This window comes from Corvus kubaryi, unplaced genomic scaffold, assembly GCF_017639235.1.
Source record: "Corvus kubaryi isolate FWS band 111438036 unplaced genomic scaffold, C.kubaryi_AGA036_p1.0 71, whole genome shotgun sequence".
Lineage (NCBI taxonomy): Eukaryota > Metazoa > Chordata > Aves > Passeriformes > Corvidae > Corvus > Corvus kubaryi.
The window spans coordinates 2,094,838-2,108,979 of NW_024582059.1; the positions used below are offsets into that span (position 1 = coordinate 2,094,838).

General features: G+C 40.1%; 1 protein-coding gene across 1 annotated transcript in view; it reads left to right on the top strand.

The window, feature by feature from the left end:
* ARHGEF38 (Rho guanine nucleotide exchange factor 38) overlaps positions 1–10,633 on the top strand; it is a 37,555-nt gene extending 26,922 nt beyond the window's left edge. The window contains exons 8-14 of the mRNA XM_042049686.1: positions 507–611; positions 1,781–1,903; positions 4,400–4,720; positions 6,465–6,605; positions 7,754–7,952; positions 8,130–8,401; positions 9,128–10,633. Coding sequence (XP_041905620.1) covers positions 507–611; positions 1,781–1,903; positions 4,400–4,720; positions 6,465–6,605; positions 7,754–7,952; positions 8,130–8,401; positions 9,128–9,313 — 1,347 coding nt within the window. The 3' untranslated portion in view covers positions 9,314–10,633. The remainder of the gene's footprint in view (positions 1–506; positions 612–1,780; positions 1,904–4,399; positions 4,721–6,464; positions 6,606–7,753; positions 7,953–8,129; positions 8,402–9,127) is intronic.
* The last annotated feature ends 3,509 nt before the right edge of the window (positions 10,634–14,142 follow it).

The window sequence follows — 14,142 nt, forward strand, 5'->3', positions numbered from 1 at the left end:
TTCTGAAGCCCCTCAAGGAAAAGATGGGCAGAAATCACCGCGTTTTCAGGGTGTTCCCAGCCGGCATAAAGAAGTTTCCCGAGGCCGTTCCCAGCTGCCGGCGTTTCCAGGGGAAAGGCTGGCGCGGCTCTGGGGTAACAGCTCCACCTACAGCCTGCCTGCGGGAGAGCGCCCCGGCACCCACGCACCGGCCCCCGCTTTTCTCTCCATCCTTTCCTCAGATGGAGCAACAACACGCAGAAAAATGAAGGGTTTTGTTGGCACACGCCAGTGGGCTTGTAATAAAGTAACTCCCTGCTTCCACAAGGATTAAAAATTAAATTCCCTGCTGTGTTGTCCAGCGGTTTTGACTTTGATTGAATTACAGCTGGAGCTTGGGAGAATTAGGGGTTGATCTGTTTTCAAAGGGAGGAGTTCAAGGATTTTTCTAGCAGCATTCTGGATGTTCCTTTCATTATCCAGGCTCTTTTGGGCTGCCAAAATAACAGTGCAAATGTCTATTTTAGGTGAAAGATCAAACTTTTAATAAGGAAGAAAAGTTGTTTCAAAGTTTAGAGAAGACTGTGAAATCGTGTGTGAAGAACATTTCGTTCTGTTCACAACATCTCCAGGTGGGTACAGGCCTTTTTGCAATCTGTGGTCACAAACCCTGTCCGTAACCAGTTTGACACACATTTCTGCCACTGGTTAGGCAACACCAAATTATTTATATGCAGGCCTGTCTTTGTCAGAATATTAAATAAATAAGCTGTGCTGCCACTGCATTTCTGAGCCCATGGCAAAAAAGTTTTGAAGCCCACACTTTTGCATTTTTCCCCCTGACAGAAGCAGGCTCTGTGGAGACCCACAGGTGCAGTGCAGAGAAGAAGGTGCTGTCTGGTGGCACAGTCAGGACTTTCAATCTCTGTGTGAAGCTGTCACCCTCATCTGCTGCAGTGGAGCACCAACTGCTTCTCATTAAAGATGGAAGAACTGACCTGCAGCCACATGAATTAAAACGTCCTAAAATACATATTCTGGATGGAAGGACTCCTTCCTTTTTCCCATGTTTAAGTTGTGCTGTGGCCTAGCATTAGATGTACAGAGTGCTCAGGTTCTCTAAAATGTCTTTGCTTCAATCCTCCTCTCCAAAGATGAGGGTTGGCTTGTGACTTCTCAGCCTCTCATGGACTATTTGCCAGCTTTGTAGGTACACTTTGTAGACAAAGTGTAAGTGTGCCCTAACCAGGCAGGAAGAACCAGGCAAGATCAATAACCAGCTGGCCGGGGCTTATCACAATCGCACCTTGTTTGGTTCAGCAAACAGGGAAAGGCCAGGGAGCTCAGCCAATGAGGTCTGTTGCCTGGAATGGTGCTGACAGTTCCTTATCCAAACGGATCCACACTTCATTGAGATTAAAATTCTGAGAAACTGAAATACACCACTGTAGTCCTACTTAGTCCCCTAAAAGAGGCTTTTGAGGATGCATGGGAAGCTGGCTTCTTGCTGAGGAGCAGCTGATTTCCAGTGGGATATTCATTAGTTTAGGGCATAGTTTTTTCAGCTGAACATTAACAACTTGATTCTTAAGTAGTTTGCATTTAAAATAGACAAAGCACAGGAAAATATTATCACAGTAAACAACCCCACAGTGACTGGAAACTGCACGGCAGCTGCACAGGTGTCTGAGATGGAAAATATGTCTGATTCCATCAGTATTATTGCGGTAGCTGCAGGAGTGAATGCAGTATACTAAAACGTATTGTAATAGTTTCATCTTCCTACCATCTTTTCATTTAGGATTCCATACATCTGGCTGCCCAGAATATAACTGGGCTTCAGGAAATCCTGCAAGATAAAGATGACAAAGCCAGTGACTGTTTGGAAAAATGGACCAACAGTGCAAATCTATGTGAAGACTTTGTAAGTTTATGCAGTGTCCAGTGCTACACAGCTATCTGTATGAGAAAATGCCTGTATGTGAGGAAGACTAGGACACAAAAGAGAAAAAAAAACACCTTAGGAATCTGCTGGGAAAGATGAGTGGGGCTTTTGGTTGAATTTCTGTAAGAACAAAGATAAAATACAACATAAATGCATTGCGTTTTCTCTAGAGGAACTAAGGAAAACTTGTCAAGCTAATTTCCTGGGTTTAAAATAAAATCTTTGCACTAAGTTTGTATCACCTGAACAAACCTGTATTTGTTTCACCTGAACTTCAGAAAAGAGCAGCAGATCTTTGCCTTGCTACTTTTGTTACCAGCACTTGCAGTATGAGTGACTTTTGTGATTGATATTGTGCTCAGGTACGGGAATCACAGATCTGTAAAAATCTCAGATTTATTAACTTTTTAAGTAAGTCATTATCTTTATAGTCATGGAATCATAGGACTGTTTAGGTTGGAAAAAGGCCTCTAGGATCATCAAGTCCAGATATTAACATAGTGCTGTCAAATCCTTCATATAGGGAAACCATGAAAAATCCAAATATAGCCCATAGTAATTAATAGAGCAATTAAAAAAATAGTTTTTCAACTACTCTTCTGCTTTAAAATGGACTCTAATGCCTGGCTCTAATAAGATACCTAAATGTCTCTTCAAAATGGGACAGGCTGCTTCTTCAAATAGCTGCTCATGCTGGAAAAATCCAGAGGTTTCCTACACTTTCCTAGTTTAGTGCTGACTCAAATATAGCCATTCAGTCCTTTCCAAAACACTGAAAACAGAGTCTGCCAAGAAACAGAAGGCTCTATGACAGACCACAACATCCAGGATAATGACAGGGAAGTAGGATGATGTATTTCCTTTCCTTTGAGATTCCCATGTGTGAAAAGTATCTCAAAAATTAATCTCAGTGATCAGAATGATATTTTCAACGTCTTTACAATGAATGATTGCATAAAGAATACCTCTCTATCATTGCAGTGGTGAGTGTGCCCAGTATGGAAGCTTCCCCCATATTCAGAAATATAAAAGAAAAGTAGAAGTAATTCCACAATAGATGAAACAGAAAACTTCTTTGTAGAAAAAAAATTGTAACAGCTACTGTTTCATGACCTAGCTATTCTGAAAGTCTATGTAATTAAAAAAAAAAATACCCAACAACTTAATTTTAACTGTGGGCATTGTTACTAACAATTGCTAATTTCTACTTATTATCTGTTTATTTCTGTGACTTGGATTTACAAGATTACAAGGATTCCCTATCCTATGGGTTTTAAACCTATATGGGTTTTTAAAAAAACTTTCAGCTTGGTATTGCACAATGAGTAGCTGTTCTCACTTAACAACCCATGGTGTTCTTCACATGTTTTCCTGAAAGGTTATTAAAAAGGGAGATCTCAGCAATGGGCTCAGGTTAACTCTTTGGGTTTTTTTTCCCATTTGTCAATAACGTACACCTTCCTCTCTCATTAGACTGTGGAAAAATTTCAGGGCAGAAATTCCCAGTAGCCTCTTTTTCAGAAATCAGGTCCAGCAGTTTGGAAGAATTGTTTTCTTAATGCGTCAAAAACTGGTTCGCTAAACACAGCCCAGTTTTTCAGGTGGAAATAAAATAGGAGCTATTTAGCCAGTGTACATCATCTTGGCCTTGGAGAGAAACTCTGGGGCTAACGTGGATCTGGCCTCAACTCTGGTATATTTTGGAGAATGCAGAGGCAGCTGTTTTTTTATTCTCACATTCAACCCAACAACTTAATTCACACAGAATGTCCAAGAGCTTTAATATGATGATGAATTTCACTCACTACAAGCTGGTGCTGTATTTGAACAAATGACTTACAAAAATAAATTTTATTTCATGCAATATTAATCCCTTGAGACAATTAGAGACTAATGGAAAAGTCTGAGGAGGACTGTTTTTTTACCAGGTGTCTAATTTTGTTGATTACTAGAGATAAAACCAACAAGCATAACCTAATTTAATCAAATCAAGTGATTGTTTGTGTTTGCTTAAACAGGAATTGAGTTACAGCTGTTTCCAGGAGAAGAAAAAAAAAAAAAAAAGAAAAGCAGCTTTGAGAGAATTCAAGACTGCCACTTAATAAGACCTCATTGCCTTCAGACTGTATATTGGTGTGGGCCTTCCAGTTAAGGAAATCCCAGTTTTATTTGACCACTTGACCAATCCTTGCTGTTTTCCCCCAGTGGCAGCTCCCCAGGGGTAGCACTTCAGGCTGCACGCTCCAAGGGACCACTGCCATTAGCAGACACTGTATGCTGAAAAACTGATACCTCTCCTGTTATGAAGGAGATTCTAAGTCATGCTGGACCCTGCTTGAAACTGGCTCTGGCAGCAATGCTTTGTGAAGAGTAATGAACAGATTGCTTGATGGGCTGCCATCAGGCTCAGCCCATTATGGGGTCTGAAGGACTGTATGAATAAAGTAATGAGTAGGTCTGGTTTATACTTTCCAGATGGCTCAGCTGGACAAGCTTGTCTTGACTCCTCTCTCAGCACTGCAAGCCCTGTTTCCAGGCCCTCAGAAGCTCATCCAGAAGCGCTATGACAAGTTGCTGGACTACAACAGCTACCTTCAGAGGTCAGCTGGAGAAGAGCTGGACCTGGCAAAGAAAGACTATGAGGCTCTAAATGCACAGCTAGTGGAAGAACTTCAGGTATTCAACAGAGCAGCCAAAAAGATTGTATTGAACTGCCTACATTGCTTCATCACCCTCCTTGGGAATATTACGTTTGCAGCACTTCAGTCAAACTCTGCTGTCATGGTGCCTGTTCCAGTAAGTACATTAGAAACAGGTGTAGCTGTGCCTTGATTTGTCTTTTTTTCTTTCTGTATGCTTCAGCTAAAGTTATGTAGGACACATATCTACAAAGCTACGCTCATTTACTGATTTTGTGATTTCATTTGTTCTGCTGGGCACAGTCAGATTTGTGGGTTTTTTTTCCTTTGCAAGCTCAGTGAAGATTAAGTTCATAGAATCAAAATGGTTTGGTTGTAAGGGACCTTAAAGACCATCTAGTTCCAGTTCTCCTGCCATTAACAGGGACATCTTCCACTAGACCAGGTTGCTTCAAGCCTCATCCAACCTGACCTTTAATGCTTCCAGGGATAAGGAACCCACAGCTTCTCTGCAGAAGTCATTTCAGTGCCTCACCACGGTCACAATAAACTAATCTAAACCTGCCCTCTTTCAGTTTAAAGCCATTCCCCCTTGTCCTGTCATTACATGCCCTTGTAAAATATCCCTCTCCAGCTTTCCTGTAGGCCCCCTTTAGGCACTGAAGGCCACAATAAGGTCACTCGGGACTGCTCTCTGAGAAACTTATGTTCTGAACTTTTGTCAGACCTGGACTTTTCAAGAATAATCCTAATGGAACCGTTCCAGCTGTTACAGTGATAGTAATGGCAAGAATATTACAGGAAGGCAAAAAGAAGGCAGCTGCTAGCATTTCTTAGCATCTACCCTGACTAGTCCAGAAAACACAGGAAATTACAAGAAAGTACATGAACACTTCCTTTGCTGCTAGACCTGCAGATTCACAGATGACTGCAAAAGAGAAACAAGTTAGGAGATCTGATTAAATAATTTTTATGAAAATCAAGTTTCTTTTAAACCCAAATATGATGCAGAAGCTCCTGCAGACATCTCTTGGCAGTAAGGAACAGCCTTGCCTGGAGGACTTGAGCCCCCTGAGAAACACGGCTGCAACAATGCCTTCCACACATACAAATCCACTCTCCTGAACAGAAGCAAGGCTACTTGGGAAACACACTGTAATGAGGCAATTCTGGAGTATTCCTTTCCATTAAGGCTTGAACAGGGCACATTGTAGTAAGGGGCAGGATCAAGACATAGAGCTGTGGTGTTTAATGGGAAAATGAAGGCTTTTTCCACATGAAGAAATTTCATCCCTGTAATTTGACGTTTTTGTGTTTTGAAAGCTGTTGTATTGGGCCTTGTTTTCTGTGAGGATCTGGCAAAAAAATTATCTTCTTTTTTTGTGTTTACATCAGCAAATGTATTTTGTATTAGGCACAGACCAAAAGTACTTACCCAGTGCCACAGACAGAGACTCAGTTACCCAACAATTTTTAAACCTGTTGGCAGCACTCAGTTGCACAAACACACAGCTGTGGGGTAAGCTACTCCAAGCCTTGCAGCACATTGGCCACTCTGATAGCTGCTGAGATGCACATTTGCATCTGAAAGCAGGTGGCTCAGTAGCATAAAGGCAAGGCTCTTCATTTTCATCACCGTTTAGAATATCTTTAATGATTTAACTTCAATTCCTATGTCTTTTAAATCTATATAGCATTTATTAGAAACTTTCTTTAAGCAAGGGCCTTTCTTCTCTTTACATCTCATACACAGAGAGTACACTGCTTTTGGGCTCTGCAAAAAATAGACATAACTTGTCAGATTTCCTGACTCCTAGCATTCAGCCAATTAAACCAAATCTGCTCTCTCCAACCTCCCTACCATTTTGTACATGAGATCTAACCCACATTTGTGTTTGCAGCTGTCCTCCTCAAGCATCTGTGAAGTGCAGAATCAATTGATAGAGGAGGTTCACAAGCTGAATTTTGTAAAAGAAAACAGCAGTGCAACCTTTATTGAGAGAAAATTGAGCTTGGAAAGAAAGAAACCTGTTCCTTCTCCGGTGAGTACCATACATCCAAATTGTTTATGAAGCATCCTCTTTTGATCACTTTTGGAAAAAAGCCGTTTTTATGCTACCTTAAGGTTTGGGCTTTGTCTCTTCACTGTGACTCTGAATGAGGTTGTTGGAGTGAAGCTTTCATTGACCAGTAACTTCTGAAGATTTTTCACTTTTTTTCATGTTAATATCTTGAAAATCCACTTGAAATTACCTCTGATTGCCCTTAGGCCTTTAAGTACATGTTAAGGCTAAGGTATATGTAAACTTTGGTAACTTCATTTGTTAAATACTCTTACAGTGCATCTTAGTCTTCTAATTCAGAAGATTTTTTTCCTTGTGCTCAGCTGTGGTTATATGTACTGGTTCTTACACATACATGCACAAACATACACACCCACAGCAGAAGATTCAGAAAATCCACCAGGAGATTTGCGTTCCCAATCTTATCAGATGTTTCTGGAGGTTTCAGGAATCTAGTTTACAGGAAAATAAAGACTTGAGTGCAGGTTTACAGGAGAAGCTGAGGCAGTTGTAGAATTCCTTTTAGCATCAGTGAAGGCACATGTGCTCTTGCTTCTGTGATATGTTAAGATCCCATTGATGTGCAACAACCCCCTCCCTGCCCTCTAACCAAACCCTGAAATGAATATGCTTCCAGCAGCTAATGGCACCTTACCCTCATTTAGAGAGGTAATTTCACACAAAAAGCAGCCAGTTTGGGTACCACTGATTTTTTTGCCTAATGCCTTATCATGCAAATTGTTATGTGGTCTCAGCCCATTTTTGGATTATGCTTTTTCTGTGCTATTACATAGGAATACAAAGGTCACGGCTACAGAAAAGCAGTTTAGCAGGAGACAGTTCACATACAAAACACCAGCTCTTTGAGAGCAGAGGACAGACTAAGAGGTCTTTAATTAGTGAAATTCCTACATTTCTTTAAAATGTGCCCTTTATTGCTCACCTGTTACTATAGCAGTGGGACAGGTCCTTCCTGCACATGAAAAGGAGATTTGATCCCTGTGCAAGTAACTCCTTGGTCTGTGTGTAGAAACACTGGGTCAGTTGCCACATGCAGCATAAACAGATTTTTATTTAGAAATGGCCTCAGCACTACTGAGGATGAATATTAATTGTTTGCTTTTCAGCTGGAGTCCCCACGCCAAACAGAAGACCACAGATCCAAGCTGCTGTCCACGTACAGCACCGAGTCGCTGTACCAGGCTAAGCGCAAGTGCAATGCCGTGCAGGAATTCGATATTGACTTGCATGAAGGAGAACTGGTGGCTGTTGTGGAGCAAAAGGACTCCTTTGGAAGCACAAGCAGATGGCTTGTTGACACAGGAAGTAAGTTCCCTGCACAAATATCCCAATAATGGCTACCCTTTGGGATATTGATTTCTTTTCATTCTGGCCCCATCTGTTTGCCTCTGTCATACTGACAGCTGCATAAAATGGTTTAAAAATTATTTTAGCAGTGTTTTGCTGTTTGTTTATTTTCTGTCTCTTTATTCTGGTTTCTAGTCCTCACAGGGTACGTGTATTCCTCCTTCCTGAGGCCTTACAATCCAGCCAAAGTGCAGAAGGACGTAGCAGAAAATGGCTTTGGTGATGATGATTTTGATGACATCAGCCTCTTTGTCTCTTCACGGCCCTCTACTGACAGCAGCACAAGAAGTCCAGGGTACAAGAAGAGTGACAGCAGCTCACCTCTTCACTTCTGTGAAAATCCCACATTTCAAATTTATGGCACAGGGACTGGTGCTCTTCAGGGTATGGATGATCAGGGTGTGGATGTAAGTATGATACACACTGTGCCTGTCTTCTTGTTATTCCTATTTGAAATCTAGAATTACACAATTTGTAATTTAAATGGCTTCCTTTTACGCTGGAGAAGAGTGGCACTAATCTGTCAGCGTGACATGAGAATTTGTTATCCTCTGCTCTTATATACTATGAAGTAGGAAAAGAGAATCAGTTAAACTGTGAATTGCAGTCCTGCACCACAGAAAACACACTGTTGCTTTATCCCACCCTGTGTATGCCCCAAGGTTCTCCTGTGGAGCAGGAACCTGCAAAATAGCTCAGATTGGGGGATTTTCCAACTTACTGTTGACAAGAAAGCTGTGACAAGAATGCTGATCAGCAAGGCACAGAAGTGACCCATGTGCCACATTTAAGTACAGGAGCTTTAGGAAAGGTGATTCTCCACAAGGAAACCTTGCTGAAAAATTCTTCATCCAATCCATGGCCACTTGGTGTGAGTTGCAAACCTTGCCAGTGTAGTAGGCGATGAGGTCTTGGAGCTTGATTTGTTCCTCATGCAGAATTCCCCAGATCCTTCAGTTTTACTTTTCATTTTGGTCCTGTCTAGAAATTGCAGGCCATGTGATTGAACACTGGTTTGTACATGTCATTACATGTTTTCTGTGTACAGAACTCCTCCTCATACAGAGCTACATGGTAAGATGTGGCTACATTTTTCAATTCTGATTTTGCTTTATGTGGTTTTCCTTTTTCAGATCTTCTATGCTGTTTATGCATTTCAAGCTAGAAGTGATCATGAACTCAGCCTTCAGGAGTACCAGAGGGTGAGGATACTTCGCTTTTCCGACCTGAGTGGCAATAAGGAATGGTGGCTAGCTGAAGCAAAAGGTCAGAAGGGATATGTACCATCTAATTATCTAGGGAAGATGACATATGCTTAGGAGGGGACGGGCCTGTTGAGCCAGACTCTCTGAAGCAGACAGAATAATCATCTGTTAGGTTTGCAGCAAGCCAAGCAAGCTCATAAGTGATTGACAGAAGCCATGGTATCCAGCACACAGATGATACTGAGAACCTCCATCCTCCAAAAGCCATCACCTTGTCAAGAGCTGAGGGAGGAAACATTTAACAGGAAGACTGATTCTGATTAACATCCTGAAGAGCTTGCTTTTCTATTACCCCATAATTTTCTCTTTTGTCAAAGCATTGTACATCAAGGCTCAACCTACAAGTACGAATCACAGATGAAATTACATTTTTCTTCCATGATATTTAGCAAATAATATTCAAGATGAAGAGAATTAGCCTTGAAAAAGGACAAATTCAGTCATCAGGGATACTGTAGGCTAAGTTGTTCCTGAACTGTTATTTCAGTGAACACAGACACATCTTAAAACTTGAGCTTTTTTGATTGTCTGTTTTTATCCTCAGCTGCTTTTGTGAAGAACCTTTTTTCTCAGTGGAGATTATTGGAGTGGGAAAAGAAAAAGGGCTTCATTTTTAAGGAAACATTTCAACATAAAACATACCAGGTGTGCTGATACCAGTGACTGGTCCCAGGGAAGAAAGTATGTTTAGTTAAATATGGAAATGCAGGAAGGAAAAGAGGGGACAAGAAACAGGTATTGTGAGAAAAAGAAGTTAGAATTTTCAAATGAATTACACAACTGCTTCATATGGTAGAAACAGTTTGTAGCAATATGGAAGTGCCCCAGGTTTGAAAACCACATATGTGTCTCCACACTAACTGCTTTAGTGCAAGATCTGTGTAGTGAGACGAAACCTGTGTTATTAGTCTTGGGAAATTTACTGGTTTAAAAAAAAAGAAGAGAAAAAAAAAAAAAGGAAAGTCAAGTGGTACCTTTCAATGAATATTTAGTGCCTCACTGGTTCCTTAAGTCAGACGCAGGGATCATGATATCTAGTGAAAAAGTTTCTTTAGGTTCACTGACTACAGTGATTCCTAGGTCAGGCTGGTGTCCTGCACTTAAGATAGACTGCATGGTGGCAGGAAACACCTCCTTGTGATTCCCATTGATATCTAAGTGCTTGTCACAAGGTATTTCACCACAGCAGTGCCAAGGTCCTCTAGTGAATAAGCAAAGACCTTCTTGTGCAAAGCACTGCAAAAAGGAAACAAGAAAGTGATTATATCTGCAGCAAATAGTGTAATTGAAAGTAAACTCCTGTCAGGTATTTTCTGTATTGCATAATTGCTTGTACTGATGACTAAAATGACAACACTGTTAAAATCAGGGGTGGGGGGTGGGTAGTGGTGCTGATCGAGGGTACACAGAAATTGCTCTAAAGCTTTTGTCTAAGTTTCTATTTCCCATAGTTGAACAGTGGGGTTTGAAGATGAAATGATTCAAAATGCTTAGTGAGATGTAATAGAAAATAACCTGTCAGCAAAGAAAGGATGAGAAAAATTAGGGCAAGTGCTACATACAATAGTTTCTGCTATGCTAATGAACCTGGTTTCATTTTCTTTAATGTCCTCAATTTTCAGATTATTTTCATAAAAGGGCAGAAAAAGTTGTCAGTCTTGCTCAGAGACTGAATGCAGTGACTCACAGAGATAAAACCTGAAATTTGTGCTGGATTAAATCATATGACAGAGAAACTTTTAGGGTTCTCAGAGATGGATATCCAGAATGTGGTGTGGGAATCTCTGTGAACTACTGTTATCCAGTGAGCAGTAACAATACATAAAGCATAGTTTTGCCTTATTGTGCATCACCTCAGGCACTTAAATCTTGCTGTTCCCATAGCAAGCAAAAAGGGTTTTCAATCATGTTATGAATGGATGTAGCTGCTTTTATGGAAAGCTTCACTTTCCAAGTATCAGCTTGGAAGAATGGAGACTAAAAGACTCACCCCTACCCTTTTACTGCTTTGCTTTTTGTATTTTGAGATTATGGGGGAAACACACACAAGAAGGTTTTCAGCTCTGTCTTACAATTTAGAATATTTTATTTAGAGATGATCTATACAATAGTTGGAACAGTTTTAGAAATGACTGAATTGTACTTAATAGGCTTAATGCAGTCATGAAAGCACAATGATGAAGTTTTGTATTTGTATTATTTTTTAATTAAGGGAAAGAGCCAGGAAAACTAAGATTCCTGAAGTCTTAGCACTGAGAACTCAGCTGAAGTCACAGGGAGAGCTCCGATTTTGAGTGTTAGGTACATTCCCCATGAAAAATCAGACTCTGTGAAGGTGTCTCAAAGTGTATTCAAATCTGCTCTCCAAAATATTCGCTAGGTATCCTGATCCTGAAGTAACAAGGAATGAAGGATGAAATATACTGGAGTTGAGCACCTAAGTGTCATTGAATTTCTGGGGGCCTTGGGAACTCCTAGTAGGCCAAATGAAATCCCAGTGTATGATTAGGACCCATAATAATTTTTATATTGTGGAATAATTATATGACTTTATTATAGCCTCACAACTTGGGATCCAGGAAAAGTACTTAATTAGGTACCCAGGCAGGTTGGCTTACTCCATTTCAGAAATTCAAAGTTCTAGCCATTATCATTTGATATTATGAATATACTGCAAACTTTTATTATTGTTTAAAACAGATGAATGCAAACAGCAATTGCAGAAAATTAAGGGATGCTCCTTCAATCTAAAGCCTTCCAAATTAAGGAGATTTACAACAATTCATATTAGACTTGCTCAATCACATTTTTGTTTAGACAGTGCTTTAAATACTAGAAACTGAGCTGTGCTAGGGCTCCAGAAATTCATAAGAATATCCAATGGTTTTGCCACTGGATTTTTTTAATGTAGGGAAGGTTACAGAATTCTAAGAGCTTTCTTATTCTCATTAATGACAAAACTAATTTATTTTGATTGAAGAAATTTACTGGATTGATCTTGCATTTGTTCCAATGTGTGTTTTACTTGTTGTGACAATAAATATGTACAAGTACTTCCAAGATTAGGTCCACTCAAACTGAAATGCTTCTCCATTCAGGGAATATTTTTACATGTTGCCATTGATAACCTGGAACCCAGACAATGTCCAAGCCAGTGAATAGCAGAGTTCTAGGCTCTGACCTCTGGCTTCACCATCTTCCCTTTGGCTGGATGCTGCTTGGGATCTTTGAGCAGGGGTACAGCTTTTCAATGCAAACACAGATTGAAGGATTATTCCTTCTGATTTTTCATCTTTGGAAGCTTCCCTGAGTAATTACCCCTTCAAACACTAAAGTATACTTTTGCTGTCATTTTAAGATAGCTTTTAAAAATGAAGATAGATGAAGTGGACCTAACACCTGCACTAGGAAACACAGCTATGACAATCCTTGTTCCCATAGATCTGTTACTGGTAATTCCTATTACAACATTGTTTGTTCAGAAATAGTAAAAAAAATCTTCTTTTAAATTATTGTAATAATAAAAATCTATTTTTGTAAAGATGTTTCTTCTTATTTTTTTAAGCATTATGTTTTCCAGAAGCAAAGAGCTTTATATGCTATCTAAGATCTGCCTGCAACGTTAGCAGAGGAAATACAGTTGCCTCAGATAAAATGCTGCATTTCTAAGATGCATCCTAGCTTATTGATCAGTTCATTAGAACTTTTCAAGCACTATCAAAATACGAAGCAAAAATACACTTCAAGGTTCCAGATGTCAGCATAGTTCTGTTCTTTTCCAGCTACTCCTGAGATCATGACCAGTTCTTACTGCTGTGTCCAGCTCAAGGTCTGTCATGAGCTGTAGTAGATAAAAGTCTGTAAATCACAGAGCCTTGTGTTAGATCTTTCCTTTTAGACCCAGCTATCACCACCATCCCCTAGTCCAGCCAGAAGGAGCACTCATGGAACCAGAGTAACTTAATCATTTCACATTACTGAGGGTATCAGAATTTGGGCATCTATGAAAATCCATCATATTTAAGTGGCAGCAAAATACTACACCAGTTTCTAAAACATTTAAGGAAAGTCAGGTAGCTATTTTTACAGTAAACCACAGAGCAATTTGGTTTGGGGATAGAAAAATCACAGGACTATTTTCCAGTTATTTTTACTAAATAAGAGGCGTGCTTCTCAAAATTTAGGCGGGCATTCCTTCTTCCTGCCCTACACTATGTTCCTCAACCTGACACACGACTTCAGTCAAACAAGCCTGTAGAACAGACTCCTTTCCTGAAAATACAGTTGTTAATTCCATCCTAACTATAACATCAAAGCAGAAAGCAACTGTTCCCTTCAATCTACTCTGTTTTTCAGCAGTGCCTATCTAACATATTCAAGCTAAACACTTGATTTAAAAGACCTGGTCTATGCTATAAATCCTTTCTGATATAATACTTCAAAGAATCACAATCCTAACTGACATTTTTATACCAACAGAAGAAGACTTTGTATTTCATTTAGGAAGCTGGGAAAGTTACACTAGAAGAAAATCTTTTGCTGATACAAACTGGAGCTGTATTGCAGATTTTGCTAATACAGTGCTATCGATGAGTGCAGCCAGACTTGGCCTTATTAGAGGGAAACAAGAGGCACGCACAAAAAGCACAGCATCACTTACCTCATTCTGAATGGAGGGACCCTACAGTCAATCCATGCCAGAGTTATGGATGTAAAGACATCAGGACACACTTGAGTCAGGTCTCAGGAGTATTCTAAGTGGCACTAGCTGCCACAGTTTAAAACCAAGGATAATTCTTTTTCTGCCTGTGTTCGCCCCATTGGTGGTACCTCAAGTGTCCTGGGTTGCAGTGTATTCTATTACCATCCTCAGGAGCCGTTGA